This window comes from Sinohyriopsis cumingii, chromosome 10, assembly GCF_028554795.1.
Source record: "Sinohyriopsis cumingii isolate HCF-2022 chromosome 10, ASM2855479v2, whole genome shotgun sequence".
Classification (NCBI taxonomy): domain Eukaryota; kingdom Metazoa; phylum Mollusca; class Bivalvia; order Unionida; family Unionidae; genus Sinohyriopsis; species Sinohyriopsis cumingii.
Genome location: NC_142970.1, coordinates 87,676,221 through 87,692,995, shown reverse-complemented (window position 1 = coordinate 87,692,995; position 16,775 = coordinate 87,676,221). Strand labels below are relative to the sequence as shown.

The window sequence follows — 16,775 nt, the reverse complement described above, 5'->3', positions numbered from 1 at the left end:
ATATCAGCACAAAAGTATTTATGCTGTCTAAACCAATATGTCCAAATATAAGCAAAATAGAACAATAAAAGTTGTGGAACACTGTGCTGATAAGATGGACAAATGGTGACAATCCTATAACCTATAAAAAGCATGCCAACATTCACTCTATCGTGCATGTTGCCAGTACAGAAAACTTCACCAGGCAACTTATACCAGTCCCTCTCTCAGAAGTACATCCGGCTATTTGCCCAGTGATATGAATTCCTATTGACCAACTATGCGAATCCTTATTACTATATGCGCATGCAGAAACTACAATCGCCCTGAATCAGTAAGCACTTACACCGCTATTCTGCAATAAATCATATTTCAGAAAAGTACTTGGTATACTGGTTTTTAATTGGTCATAGGTTCCCTATAATCTCCATACTACATGTATTTCCAAGACACACATCTGGAACAAATTACTGAAAGCAGTAATACTAATAAAACTTGCAAAAGATAATCACAAATGAACACCATACAAATGATACTGTATATCTGTGATTAAGTACATGGGACTATATGATTAAGTATTAAGTACATGCGATTAAGTACAATGGGATTATTTTAAGCACATGTGATTAGGTACATGGGACTATTTTAAGTACATGTGATTAAGTACATGGGACTATTTTAAGTACATGTGATTAAGTACATGGGACTATTTTAAGTACATGTGATTAAGTACATGGGACTATTTTAAGTACATGTGATTAAGTACATGGGACTATATGATTAAGTATTAAGTACATGCGATTAAGTACATGGGACTATTTTAAGCACATGTGATTAGGTACATGGGACTATTTTAAGTACATGTGATTAAGTACATGGGACTATTTTAAGTACATGTGATTAGGTACATGGGACTATTTTAAGTACATGTGATTAAGTACATGGGACTATATGACTTGTACATCATAATTCTTTCCCAGATTTATTCAACATGAATAGCATGGCAGAGTATATTAAAATCATACAATAATATATACTAGAAAGAGTTCCTCAGTAGTTTTATTCTTGAACATCTAAATACACTGTACAATTGTTTGTGACAATGTTTTGGAACTTTGTACACTACAATGACAGTTGAACTTTAACAATGGCCATTCAAGTCATGAAAAAAGAGATCTAAATGATAAAAAGTTACTTTTTTGTCACTTTTGGTTTGCGAATCTATTACCATTGTCAAGTCACAGAAAGGAGGGAAAACCAACAAGTCTTGAAAAATGTAACAAATAATTTATGTCTCGAGAAGACAAAGTGAAACTTTAAAAAGAAAGTGTATTGTAAATTTAATCCAACAGAATACTAAAAGTTATTTCACAAGTCCAAGAGTATAGAATTATGAATAAATTCTGGTGGTGTTCTGAATGAATTCCAATTTTGAATGTGCTGATGTGTCAATAGCCTTGAATGTGCTAAAGTGCCAACAATCTTGTTGTATCATAATGAAAAATGTCTCCAAAATGAATTCAAAATAAAGCAAAAATAGTGACAGATAAGCACTTTGTAATTCCAGTGAATAATTTAAAATAAATAAATCCTCTTAAATTAAAACAACACAACTAAGAGACTGATTCCACTTCAATGTTACTGTAGGAATTAGTTATTTTGAAGTAACGAAATCAACATAAAAAGCTATGACTCAGTTTAAGGATCAGAATGAGGGTCAACTTAATGGAAATTTCCATCAAACTGTATACAAAATTTGTTTCCAGAAAACTCTGAGATTAAGGCTTTATCCAGAACTTAATCTTATTAAGCAAGTTTATAATACATGATATTAGACATGTAGGCCTAACTCCTCTCTCAATTAGGGATAAAGGTCAAGGTAAAATCATGGACAAAAGCCAACACACAATACCAATTACATACACATAATACAATGCATTAGCCAATGAGTGAAAATCATAGTCTGAAGTCCATCGCTTCTTGCATCAAGAACATTCAGTCATAACAGTTCCTTACAGCTACTGCTCAATGACATGTTTTGATATGTCAAATGAAAATGTCACAAGGTCACACACTTTAAACCTATTAAGATATCATTTTTGAGAAAAACAAATTTGGACTCGTACATACACCAGCGTTGGTGAAGAAATTTTCTATTTGCTTTTATGTCAGCTTTTTAAAAATGATAATCAGTCCAAATGTAAACAGTAACTGAAATGATAATGAAACTAATATTTGCTTTGCACTTGGGAATGGTTCTGCAGTATTTCTTATATAGTCTGACAAAAAAATTACAATTCCAAAAGAAACTATCTGCATCAAATGAAAATTATATAAACAACTTTGCCTCGTACGAAAAATATTTAAGCAATTGTGCTCTTTTCATCACTTTCACCAACCTATTTGCTAATATAAAACTCATCTGATGACCAAAAGTATATTTGTTTCAGCTTTTAAAAACAAATACAGCAGTTTATGCTTAGTATGGTCTCAGTAAAATCACTGGCGAAGGCAACCACATACAGGTAAAACCTGTTATAACGTGATTCATTATAATGCGATGGTAGCATGGCTCCCACTTTGTAATTTAAGGTGACCTCTCTTTTTAAGATCCTATATACATGCTCTCGGTAAACCTGATTATTCGCATCCATAGCCTGTATATGGTTCTCATGAAAATAAGTCCCATGGACATGCAAAAGTACTATACAAAAGCTGGACCAGATGTTGTCTTTTACACAGCATTATATATTTTTTACTGTGTGGGAACTTAATCAGCAAACAATTTAAAAGTGATGTGAGTTATGGAGAAAAGAATATCACATCATTTCTCATATTCTTTATTATATTAACTGATTAAATAGTCAATGCAATCAGGTATTTCAACATCTTCTTTCATTTCCCAATAATACTAAACTGTGATTTTTCTTTTGTTTAAAGGGAGAATCTTTCTCTTTTTCTCTTCCTTGTATCATCAGACATTTTATATTTTGTAAACAACTAAATATTTTCATGAGATTCTTTGATCAAAAATGTATCTATTAATTCTCCCAATACACATATGTGATTGTGTTTTAGTGGGCATGTCCTGAATATTAAGTGTCCATTGTTTAGAGTACTGTCTACTGTAGCTCAGCTGACAGTAAATTTCCATGCATTGTAGCTGACATCCACATTTACATAATTATATTCCTGCAACATGCAAACTAGAGAATAAAATCATAACCATGTGGACATCAACGATGACAGCTATATCCGGTCCGTAACAGGTAACAATGACAGGTTAATTTCCACCAAAGAAATGTGGATTTCCATACTCTGCAATGCATGTACTTTATAAACAAGATTATAAAATAGGAGCTGGAATATAAAACAAGAGAATCTTCTTCCTGACTGCAGAACAGACTTAGCCTTCTTCCTGTAAGTTGTAAATATAAAGTTTCAAAATCGTGCCTTCCTACTCACCGGAATATTTCCTCAGATGGTGCTGGCGTCAGCAAAAATGTTGGACGAAACATTCCTGCAGCACCATCACTTGTTGTATCCTTGGTAAATTTGTCAGCGACAATAGTGACATCTGACCCAGGAATTTCCTCCTGAATGCGGACTGCAGTTGACAATCCCACAACTCCAGCTCCAAGGACCATGATTTTTCGTGCCATTGCAACAGTCACACTCATATTGAGTCACGTTTCCAGATCAATGTGACGGTCAGCAACATCAAATGAACTATTAACAAAGCAAGTCAATGATTAACTTGGTATCTTATATATTTGCATCAAACATCTATTCAGAGTGAAACCAACATATTGAATCTTAATACCTGTTTGTCTGTCTGTCTGTCTGTATCTATGTACAGTGTGACCCCATTATAACGGTATGATTCAGGTCCATAAAATGAGACAGAGATAAGTTGCTGTTTTTTTCACAACATTCATATGCTGGATGTGTTCATTTGGTTTTGATTTCTGACCAACAATACAATGCACAATTCAGACAGGGATTCTAAAGAAAAACAACAAGCATTTAGGCTTAAACAGTACACATACTTTAGTCAGAGAAGGTCAAGGTATTGACCTAGTATTGCTCTTGTGAAGACAATTCAACAGGTGTGTATACAAGTAAGCTGCATGACACCAGTTTGGAAGAAAACAATTAAACTGCAAGGGTTCATACTAATTCCTTAAATAAATCTTGAGTCATTCTCTAAAGAAAATAGCACAAAAATTATTATATTTATTCACTAACACATTTGTTTTAATATTATGACCTTGCTTCATTGCAGAACCTCAGGAGGTAGAAATTTGATTCAATCAGCCAATCCCTCCACTCCTCTAGCATAATGGTCTTGTTCCAACCAGTGTTGACACTAGAGGAGTTTCCTGTCCATATATGAATGATTTGAAGCCAGAATCGCATCACGTACATTGAATCCATACTAAAAGTAATAATTCCATCGAAAAAAAGCACAGATTTAAAATATTCAATAATTTTGTCACAGGTCATATAGGTCTGAATTCAGTTGATAAACATAGCATAATCAAATAACGAACGATGAAGCACATTTACTTTTCAGTACATCCCAAGTCGGTAAAAGTTAGTTTGCGTTATAAGCCGCTGTTGGTAGCATTCATAAGCTCAAACTTTTTCCCTGCAAAAAGGAAACATTCCCGAAACAGTAAACATGCTCCACTCACGTTGGAAAATGAAAAAATCCATCAGATTCCATTGCTTTTATATAAATCTGATATTGACTTTTTTGAAGAAAAGTTATTATTTTAATTGAAGATTGTAGTCGGCTTTCCTTGATGAAATGGGTACGCCTTATTGAAGTCACTGCTAAAGGCCAGCTTTGGAGAACCAAATAAATGCCTGTTTCTTATTGTGGCAGCAACATTAAATAATTTTACTGCATGATTGATACTGATTTTTTTCCATTTGCTAAATATGTTTTCATAACAGTCGGTGCTTCAAAGTAATTGTTTTCTTTGAAATTTCAGCAAACTATTTTATCTGGGTACTTTAAAAAAAAAAGAATTGGCCATCATTTGGTTGACTGTAGTTACTGTTCCTCCCTGCCTAATGAATAAACCAAGTAAGATATTTTAATTTCTTTTTACATTTGTGGTAGTGGAATAATGCTGCCTTCCACTCAATTTAACAATGGGTAAACGGATGATAGAGACGCAGGTGTTCCGGTCTGGTGACAAGGATTAGTACAGAACATGTGAGTGGTCTGAAGGATTTAATTTTGAGTGGAAAGAAGATGAATTTTACATACCATCCACAACAAATGTCAGTCTATGTAAATATGTTAATTACTAGCGAGTGGCCAAAAATCTGACAAAAGATAGATTACGAGATGATACCTCGTCCGGTTGATCTCCATTACCAGAAATGTCAACAACAAGAAAAGCAAATATCACAACATACAGTATTCATGCTCGATGTCAACATAAGCGAATTATGACATAACAAATCACTGTTAAGATGGTTTGTCAACATGGACAAAGAAATTGTTTACATAACAATAGATAAATTTCAGTGCATTTTATATCAGGTTTGTGGCTTCCTTTCAATGGGGCCTATGAATTTCTCCATTCCAAACCAATGGTTGTATATACAAGTTTAAACAGCCAACAATGTAGGCAATAAATAAAAAAATTGCCAAATAATATATTTTGCTGCAAATAAGGAAAATAAAATCGCAGTTTGAGACATTAGTGAAGCCCTACTCTACCCTAGAATAAACATTTTACACTTTATATTTCATACTTTTAAGAAGAAAAAACTATTTTTTCATGTACAAGAAAAAGACATAAAATTTCAGGAGCCACTCCACGATCATCTTGTATTATTCATGCGCAATCTCTTCGCCAACATGATAATAAATTGTTCAGGTTTATTTTCGTACTTTTCAGAAATAATTTTTGTCTTGTGTGTGAGAAAATGGCATCTATGTAAAATTTGGGGGGCTATGCCGCAACCATGTTATATATGTATTTGTGTTATAACGGAGCATGCTATAGTGGGGTCACACTGTATGTTCTCAAGAAAAGATGATCATACTTTTATTTAATAAAGTGATATTCATCAAGTGTTCAAAAATATCTCACATTTCAACTCGAAACACATATGAAAATGGGATTCCTAAATGTCAACATGAAGACCACTCCATGACCTTATTGAACCTGTAACCCAGAAAATCATTTTTACTATCTATCTTAGAATCATACAAATAAATTCATTATTTAAAAGATGGAAATGTATACCTTAAAAAAAATGCTGTATCTTAATCCAAATTTCCAATTTTGCAAGAAGTTGTCCCACATGTACATATCGTCTGCTACCCAGCACATCAGCTTGCCCCATAGAATGGGATTTTCATGAAATTTCCGGTGTATAGTCTGTTTCTATATTCTTTAGCAATTTTTCTCCATAAACAAGACGTAAACACATTACACACTATTCATTGTTGTTTCTCTTCCACATAATAGCTTAATTTTTTATAAAATGTTGAACTTGACTAACTTTTTTTTACAAGATCAGTTTAGTTGGTTTAATATCACTTGCCATTTATTGGCATTGCTACACTGAATTTTGTAAAACTAACAATAAACCTGACCTAATTACTTGACAACTGCTGACAGAAACAGTCTGAAGTAATGTATTTCTTTTCTATAGCCCAATGGATAAACATTACATCTTTTCAAAGCTGTGCGCATTAGTGGTCTACATATCACCAGTCATGAAAACACGGGGGGTGATATCCTGTGTGTCCAAAATTTAATATTATGTTGAGAATAATCTGATGACAATTGCCTTTTTTGAAATGGTAAGCACTGCAGCATTTTATTTTCTTCAACCGGTCAAATTCAGTATGCGTTTTACTTAAAAATATTGGAGACGGAAACGTTAGGTGTTCAGAAATGCCTGACAGCAGTGTACAACACAAGGGACGACAATTTCTCATTTCAGCTCTGAGATTCAACAATTTGGACTACAAATTTTGCTTAAAACTAATAGCAGTCCGTTTTCTAATCAGAGTTTCCTCAGAATATTCCCACCTCAGTTTTCATAGTAACTGTTGGACATTTAGGTTGGGGTGTGGGGTAGTTCCATCTGCATATCGAAAATTTGGTTCCATCCAAACCCATTTCTCATATTTGGACATTTGGTTGGGGTATGGGTTTGTTGTAACTCCATATAAAAAATTTGGAATTTGCTATGACCGTGCAGTAGCAACATATGGTAGTCACTTACCAGTGGGCCTAGAAAATTTAAACTTATGTTATATTGACTTATACCTGCATGAAATTGATAGGAAAATGATTTATTTTCTCAGAAATGGCAAGTATTATAATCGTTATGTCATTTATCCGCTGACAGACAAGACAAACTATGCAGTAAATGAAACCTGACCAAGTAGTCACCATCTGCATTACTAGCCACATGACTTAACAAATCTCAAATGACGACATCAAAAGTCCAATGGTCACGTGATATCCGCAACAAACTCCTTTACAATGTCGTTGTGCAGAAATTAAATTATATTAAATGTAAGTCAGATACTTTTTGCAAAAACCAACAATATGGCCAGTCTGATTTATCAAGCAGAGAGCTTACGTCAACGTGGTAGTCATGTGATACAACAAAACTCCAGACGTTTTTCTCAGAATATATAAATATGGAGAATTTGTGTTCTTTTAATTTTGTATTTTTATTACAACCAGTATATAACTTTCATTTAATATTTTTTTCTCTATAACATTCAAAAATGTGGGCTGACAGATTTGTGCACTCATGCAACTAGCAACGTACCAGGTCACCGACATAGTTTTATTGTCTTTCAGCAGATTGAAGATATAACAATTTTAATACTCACAATTTCTGAGAAAATAAGTAATTTTCATATATATTTCATACATGTATCGCTTGATTTAACAACATTTAAAGTTTGCTGGGCCATCCAGGTAGTGGCTACACTTTGCCACCACCATGTTGGCCTCTTGTGATGCTAGACTGGTTTTCATACCTTCCATGTAAGGAAAGATATGGATATCAAGCTGACTTTGAAAATAAAAAATGAAACAAATCCACTGGGCATTTGGATTGATTTAGCGTATATGTTTATTGCAAGCAACCAAATGATCCATACAGTATTCTGGTTAGAACTCAATAAATTTAACTCACGACTAGTTTAGTTGCAACTCCATTTTGTGAGTGTTATGGGCGTCAAGTGGTGGCAGAAAATTCCCAGGTTTTTCCTGACTTTCATAAATATTTGAGTAATTCAAGGACTTTCCATGGCCGGGAAAAAAATTATCATTTCTCCTGACTTTTCCCAATTTACCGGTAGCGTGGGAACCCTGTAAAATAATAACAATAAAATCACAAGTAGCACATAGTAAATGGAAAATGTTACATTTTCAAAAAGATGCCAAAGAACTGTGCAGGACATGTTTTTTTGAAAAGGTATTAATAAAGCCAAAATATCAATTTGACATTACATGTACCTTTGTACTAATTCATTCCTATGTTGATAATTTTACTGCAACTGAATCATGCAGACGAGGCAAAACAATACACGTATCCAGTCTGTTGAACCCAAGCACTTCCCCCCCCCCCAGCATGAAAAAAAAAACATTCAAATTTTTAAAAGAAAAAAATCCCAAAATTGATCTGCACATCAAAATTTAGCTGGTTTTGCCCAGTTCTTGAAGTACTTAGTATATTATATATAATATTCATTATAATCTATATAAAATGTTAAAAGAAAAATAAATTGGGGTGGGTGGGTGTCCTGAGTAGATGAAATGGCTTGCTTATAAAGGAAGTGATATGTGTAGTGAGTCATCATCTGGTACCCTGGTTTGTTCAAGCTTCATTTCTCTGAATGCAAAAAAAACCCTATATTTAGCCTATGCTGATCAAGTTATGATCTTGAAAATTACTTCCATTTGTGGGGGCCCCGAGTGGCCGAGTGGTCTAAAGCGCTCTTTGTTACGGATCACTGCCATCTCACCTCTGCCTGTGTCGGTTCAAGTCTAAGATTTAGCCAATGTGGGTATGTGAGAAAGCTTGCCAGTAGCTTCTCGTGGGTCGGTGGTTCTTTCTGGGGTTTTCCCAGGTTCTTCCTCCACCATTAATACTGGCCGCCATGTATAGCCTATCGTGTGCTGAAAAATGGCATTAAACCCCACAACAACAACAACTTCCTTTTGTAATCGTCAAAGGAGCTCAACAGCTGTGTAAGGCCCTACACCTTCTCACAACACTGTTGTGCCTATTTCCTGTAATCGGTGTTTGTAGACAATGATATATATATACATATATTGATTTTGGACACATGGGATACCACCCATGTTTTCTTGGCTCACAATATGTCAACCTAGACTGCGCATAGCTTTAAAAAGATTTCACGTTTATGCATCGGGCTATGGAAATGAAATGCACTACTTTGGTGTCTTTCTGTCAGCATTTCAGCCAAGGAATTAGGTCAGGTTTATAGCTGGTTTTATGTAATTCAATGTTGTTGTTGTTGTAGTGTTTAACTCATCTGGACCCAGAGGGTTTTGTCGTTTTTGCCTGAAATGTGTGTAGGAACGAGATTTGGGGTGCTATTTCTGAATACATCATAATACAGCGGTTTTCAACAGATTATCCACGAGAATAATGCCTAGTTGTATTAGAAACATCAATTTCCATCGGTTATTTTGCTTGCGCATGAGCAGAAGGGTAAAAGTTGGAGTTCTTTTTTTTTTTTTTTTGCCTAATAGATCCATCATTTTCGTATGGAGACCGCAATTTATTCCAAATGCCCACCTTATCCTAGTTTTTGCAACGGTTCTCCTGTCTGTGTGCAGTTAAGACCGGTATGCCTTAGATCTGAGGCCAAAAGGTCTAAAATCCGGACACAAAATCGCATTCCGATCTTGAGCGCATTTTGGGTGAGAAAAAAAACAGGTCCAAAAAATGAGCTTTTTCTAACTGTATTTTGTAGTGCAACTAGAACTTCCAGATTATTTGATATCATTTTAGAGCTATATCTGTCTGCTTTTTTTTAATACCACCCACATTGGTCTATCTTAAATGGCCTTCATGCTGCAGGGTTTTGAAGTAGGGTACAGCCTCATCACACCTACAGACGGGATTGGGGCCAAATCTGTTAATGCTATTTTTCAGCACAAGATAGGCTATACATGGCAGCCAGTATAATTGGTGGAGGAAGAAACCTGGAAAACCCCGGGAAGAACCCACTGACCCACAAGAAGCTACATAATTCAATTTAACAATGCCAATAAATGGCAAGAGATATTAAGCAAACTAAACTGACCTTGTAAAAAAATTTTAAAAGTTTAACATTGTATAAAAACTAAGCTACTATACTGAAGAGAAACAACAATGAATAGGATGTAATGTATGCAGGGGAATTACCGCCATAATTCTATGCTTGTATTTTCTATTTTTCCTTGATGCATTATTGTAAATGACTGCTTGCAAGTGCTACTTTCATAATTCTATCCATGTATATTGTATTCTTCACTGATGCAAATTGTATGTGGCAGTTTGCAAATGCTACTTTCCTTCTGCATTATTGTAAATGGCTGCTTGCAAGTGCTACATTGATAATTCCATCCATGTATATTGTATTCTTCATTGATGCAAACTGTAAAGGGATAGTTGCAAATGTTTAGATCTACTTTCCATCTGCGTCATTGTATCTTGCTTTTTGCTAAATGCTGAATTCGTTCTCTTATTTGTCGAATGGCAAATGCTATGTCAGTTATTACAAGTTTTATATTCTGTTTATAAACTTGCCATATTACAATTTACACCATTCTAACTCCTGATTTCATTTAAATTTGGCCTTGCAACAATCTAATTTTGTCAGTATCGTCTTTCTTGTTCAACTCGTGTCGCCATCTGTTGTCATAATGGGATACAACAGTATTAGCATGGCATTATGACAACAGATGGCGCTCTAAATTTCCAAGTTGTTTTTACTCAATGAAAATAATGAATGTTCCTCACGGGAAGTTAGATTGCTTTACGGCACTAATTTTGTGTGCCAGCAGCATATAAAGAACTTCATTGATCTACGTGTGGAAAGAAAACAACTTGTAATTCTTTCAGTCTCGTCTTTTTTTAGGTGTAAGTTAGCGACGAAGTTTTAACCGTTCTCTAAAACCATGTGGTTTTTCGAAGCTCTAAGTGATTTATGGCACCTTAAGAAAACAAAAACGCCATCACAACACCAGGGTGGTGTTTAGTCCAACATTAGTCCTACAGGTAACACCTGACGCTGATATTTATGTTTTGGGCTTACCTAAACAAAATCAACATGTGCTATGTCTTACCTGTAGGACTAGGTGGTCTTAGACCAGGTTTATCTTCAACCCCGCTGGCTATATGAACCCAAAAATGTAAAGCTAGCGGGCCATACATGCTTATATATGCTGTAATTATAGAACTTATTTTTTTATGAGCGTGGGCCACACAAAAGATTCCCGCGGGCCTGTAGTTGGACCACCATACACTACAGTACTTTACTGCTCATATAGTATTGATTAATTCATTTATCAACTTGTGTTACACTTAATATCCTGGAGTGCATTCTTGGGATACATTACATATTAAAAGTGACTTGGCCACACCAAACTAAGATCACTGTATCCTACTTGTCATGCTTCAGATACCTTTGTATATTCAGCCTTTTTGATCATTGCACCTTCAGTATATTGCACCTTGTTTCACCTTTAGTTTTTAAAATGTAATGAACAAGATTAACTAAACTAAACAGACTTAATTAACTTTTCAGCCCTCATTTTAAGGTACTATCTAATATTTCATGCATTGGTGTAATATAATCACATATCAATAATTCAATCAATTCATTACCTCTATTTCATTTGCAAGTAGTCCATATGATAAAGTTGTGATACAATTAATGTTTACAAGTAAATCAAACATTATGCAGTCTAATTAGTACAATAAATTGTTGTTGATGATTTTTGATAGGGTTTCTTGCATTCAAGTTTTCACCTAAAAGCAAATAGTTATTTTTTGGCCATTATTTTGTTTTCCTTTTTCACTAATAATATATCCAGTTTATTGTTGTTTTAGGTTTAGATGAGCTATCAGCCGCTTGCAGCGGAAGGCTGCCGATACCCTGTCTTCAGCTACCACAGTCCTATGTGCAGCAAGTACCACAGGTGGCTCAACATCAAGACATATTTCAGAGATTAACAAAAATGTACACAATATATTTGCTCCATACAGCCATCCCAGAACTGCTGGAAGGTTCCCCAATCCAAGATGGGGAAACAGTAAAGGCAGGGCCATGGAACCCATGTCATATTGGACCCACAGCTTGTTAGCAAGCACATCTGAGGTATAAAGAAAAACCCAGCTTTCTTTTAAATCATAGATTGTTTTCACTTTGAACAATCTCCTTTTGTTTATATGGAAACACAAATTCTGAATGTCCCTTAATATTTTTGGCCACAGTTCATAGCAGCTTTGTATGACACTTAACTAGGTATAATTATCCAGTGTGTGTGCGTGCACGTAAGTGTGATTTGGATTTTTAACATAGCTTTAAATTATTTTCAGTCATATCACTATGATGTCTGCAGTGTGGCAGTTTATAGTGATGTCTAACACTGGGGTATCATGCTGCAGACATGAAGCATGATGTCCCACCCAGTCACATTATCCTTACACCAGGATGACCAGTCCTAACAATATCCTCTTAATGCTGAGCATCTAGTGAAGCAGCTGTTAGTAAAAAAACAAATTAGGTTTTTGGTATGACTCATCCAGGGTTCGAACCAGTGACCTACTGCATCAGAGGCAGACATTCTAACCAGTTAGGCCACTGCAGCAGTCCCATCCAGTTTGGTTTGGTTTGGTGTTTATCAGCACAGCAACACAGTTTCGTTATTTAATGAAAAGGCAATTGGAGTAAAGTGCCTTACCCAAGGACACACCACAGTAGCTGACTTAGGCTGGTCCATTGGGGGATTGGGAGGATTCTAACCTAAACCCTTTCGGTCATGAGTTCTGCATGCTAACCAATCAGCCATTGTTGATACATCCAATTTTGGGTGATGGAGATACCAGGAAGAATATAGCATGAGAATATCTTATTGTTATGACCTATGTTCTATCTCCGACTCATTAAGTTTGTCTCTCACAGACCTGCCAACCCTGATGAGTCCATCTCAGAAAGGCAGTTGATTTTTTTGCCACAAGTTTGACTAGTTTTCAGTAAGGTATAACAAAATATTAATAACTGCTATTGCAAAGCTGGAAAATGTCATCAGTTCGACATATCGACAATGAACATTATATTCAAATGAAAAGTTTGTAAAGTGGGCGTAGACTTTATTTACCACCAGTACAGTTGCACAAACTCTAGTTCCAAACCCTATGCAGCTCATTGGCTTTTTGCTATCTCTCAACTTTGCATCGTTCTTGCCACAAGACATACTCAAAAGATGTCCAATATACATAATTGTGTTCTTTTCAGCTTTTATACACAAGAATATGAATACTTCTTTTTATTCTTCTGTGTTGATTAACACTTTTCTAGAAGCATATTTTCCCTTCTGTCTTCAACATGCATCACTATGTGGATGCCATTTTTAAAAATTCTACAATCTACAGTTTGATCATGCAGACACTTCGCATGAACAAATAATTGCAGTTTAAAGCATCTAGGGTGCTGCTGTAAAGTTAGTCTGGTTTCCTGACTAATTACACTAATTCTAAGATGAAACACTGCTACCACAAAGGGGAAAAAAATACATCTTACTTATTGGTTTATTCAGTAGGCATGGAGGGAGAGTAACTAGAATAGTCTAAACGACGGCCAGTTCCTTTTTAAAAATGTACCCAGATAAATTAGTTTGCTGAAATTTCAAAGGAAACAGATTACCTTTGAAGCACCAACTGTTACGAAAACGTGCTCAGCAAATGGAAAAAAATACCAGTCTCAATAATTTGATGTTGCCACCACAATAAGAAATGGGGCATTCGTTTGGTTCTCAAAAGCTATCCTTTAGTGGTGACTTCAATAGCGCATGCACCCTTCATCAAAGAAAGCCGACTACAGTCTTTCAATATTAGCAAAGAACTTCTCTTCAAAGGAAGTCAGTACCAAGCTTAAATAAAAGTGACTGAATCTGATGGATTTTTGCATTTTCCAACGTGACTGGAACACATTAACTGTGCTGTAAAAGTTTCCTTTTTGTAAGGAAAAAGTTTATGCCAACAGTGGCTTAAAATGCAAACTAACTTTTACTGACTTGGAACGTACTTTAGAGTAAATGTGCTTTGTCATTCGTTACGTGATTGTGCTGTTTTTCCACTGAATTCAGACCAATATGACCTGTTACAAAATTAATGAATATTTTAAAGCTGTGTGTGCATATTTTCGATGAAATCACATGTATTGTGGATTCAACGTATATGATGAGGTACGCACGGTCTTGATACTATTCATGCTATACATTAGACATTTATATCTAAACGGGATTCACGTATATGTACCAATTCATGGTTCTCTAATAAACTATTATATTATGTCTTCTGTTTTCACCACAGGTGTATTTCTCGTTTAATATGTATCAATTGAAGATGGTAACTGTGCCGATGAAGCACATATTTTAACGCCTGCATTTTTTAAAAACACATGCCCCCCATTTATTTTTTTTTGAAGTGGGTACATTTTTTTCAGCTAAATGACTTGGTTGCATAAAACACGGTCGGGTTTTATGGCTCCCAACTACCGTGTTATAGCAACATTACTGTAGTAGCAACATTAAGTGAAAATATAGAGAATATTTTTGGACACACCAAGATGTATTGTGACTGTAAACACTGAAATGTGCATATTGCCATGCCTGTATTATTTCTGTGGTAGAAGCTTAATATGGTGAAACTCGTAATATTGTCATGACATTGTCAGAAGGTGGTTTCAATACCACAGTCACATCATAAGTTTCATCTGTAATGGAATGATAGACAGGACAGATTTACTCACTACTGACATGTAGTAATTTTGTAACTAATTGGGGTTGGTGGGTACTAAACGTCAAGGATATTGCTGATCTTTACTGTTCTCATCTTTGCTGCTGATGCCACATTGGACTTCACTTTGGGTGGTAGTGAGGGTCTGGTTTTTTTATGTGCTTTCACAAACACTAACAGATTATTTTCCATCTTTTCTTCAGGACAATGTTCCCAGCAGAGATGAACAAAAGCGCCTTTATGATGCTGGTCTAGGAGATAAAAAGATAATTTTTTAAGGACAGTGACCCTGCATATTACAGGACCAAACTTGAAGAAAGCTTTCCCAGATTAAATTCTGGAGGGGGATTTGAATTGCCGAGGTCAGGTATTAGCAGCCGTGTGTTCTTAGAAAGGATTCCGATGCCACATGGTGGATACACCAGTGCTTACCTGGAGGATGAAAGCAACTTGGGGCAAGCTGTGTGCTATATATGACCCATTCAAAGAGACCTTGATTTATCAGCATTGACAAATTGCCAGCACGCACAGGTTTGTTGTTTATATTTAAAAATGCATAACACTGCAGTGCATTAACATTGCTCTCAAATTTCCTTCATACAATTTTAACTACCTCACCTGCACAAATGCGGCAGTGTAGTCACATCCAATGGAAATAGCATTGTGAACAGTATTAAAATTTTGTTATAGTTTTTAAATTATGTTATCAATATCATTTACTGCATTCAGACGAAACTTTGGTATAATATTTCTTTCATATCCAAAACTTGTACACTGATATGCTTAAGCAGATATGTAGTTGCATCATTATGAATATTTTTCTAGTTTTTGAAAGATGTGAATCTTTTACATCAGTAGTTGTATTATACTGCAACTTTGACTGTTACTGTAAATACAAATTTCATCATGTATTATCAAAACTGAAAACTATAATACTATAAATAGCAAATATTAATTTCTTAAATCGGGGGGAGGGTTCATTAACAGTAACATCTAAAAATCACGTGATGAAATCAGTATTGTTCAGTTAAATATGTACATGTAAGTTTGTCATGTATATTTTGTGCATTTGCTGTGAATTCTCTTCTTTCATGCTGTTAAATAAGTTTTGATTGTTTCAAAAACACCATAACACATTCACAGATTTGAGTACTCATAAAAGTGTCCATTTTTTTAAAAGCACACAAATTAATATCTGTAAAAGTGAATTTATGGTAATTGTTCTTAAACTTTCTTATTTTTCATTTGCAGGTAGATGCACAGAAAGAAGAATATTTGACATGTGGGCAGATGATTGTTGTTGGAATGCTCAAAGAACATGTATCATCGTACACAATAATGCTTTATTTTACATCAAACTCAAATATACATCTGATATTATAGTAGTTAAAACTAAATGTTGTATGAATTACACAGAATAAAGCAATATATTGCTTCTATTCACATAGAGTTCATCTTCAATCCTTATTATCTTTTTCCCTGACATCAAATATAATTGCTGTAATCTTGTAGTATTATCTCAACCTCCACAACCTCTACTTTTCATTTTTTGTTTAATGAAAATGAGGGGACTGAACACTGAATACAACAACCAGAGAAAGAAATATACTAATATACACTTCAGAATGTTGCAAAGACAACGTCAAAGACAAACATTCCTTTTCAGTTGTGGAACAATTTCTCTGATGATTGTTCACTTTTATTAATAGCCGTACTTGATGATCTACATTTTTATCTTCTTGGATCAATACTCCTCCAAC

At 34.9% G+C, this 16,775-nt stretch overlaps 1 protein-coding gene and 1 long non-coding RNA gene across 3 annotated transcripts in view; one reads left to right on the top strand and one right to left on the bottom strand.

Annotated features, from left to right (window-relative positions):
* Positions 1-16,775, bottom strand: part of LOC149790541 (D-aspartate oxidase-like) — a 53,427-nt gene that overhangs the window by 29,474 nt on the left and 7,178 nt on the right. The window contains exons 2-3 of one of the 2 annotated variants that reach the window (XM_089972589.1): positions 8,173-8,348; positions 3,445-3,708 (exon numbers count right to left, since the gene is read on the bottom strand). In XM_089972589.1, the coding sequence (XP_089828715.1) occupies positions 3,445-3,659 (215 nt within the window). In that variant the 5' untranslated portion in view covers positions 3,660-3,708; positions 8,173-8,348. The remainder of the gene's footprint in view (positions 1-3,444; positions 3,709-8,172; positions 8,349-16,775) is intronic. The other variant, XM_089972590.1, reaches the window with a different exon arrangement.
* LOC149790542 (uncharacterized) lies at positions 12,056-16,409 on the top strand. Its single transcript, XR_016423632.1, has 3 exons — positions 12,056-12,373; positions 15,219-15,546; positions 16,267-16,409. It is a non-coding gene; the product is annotated as an uncharacterized LOC149790542 (long non-coding RNA).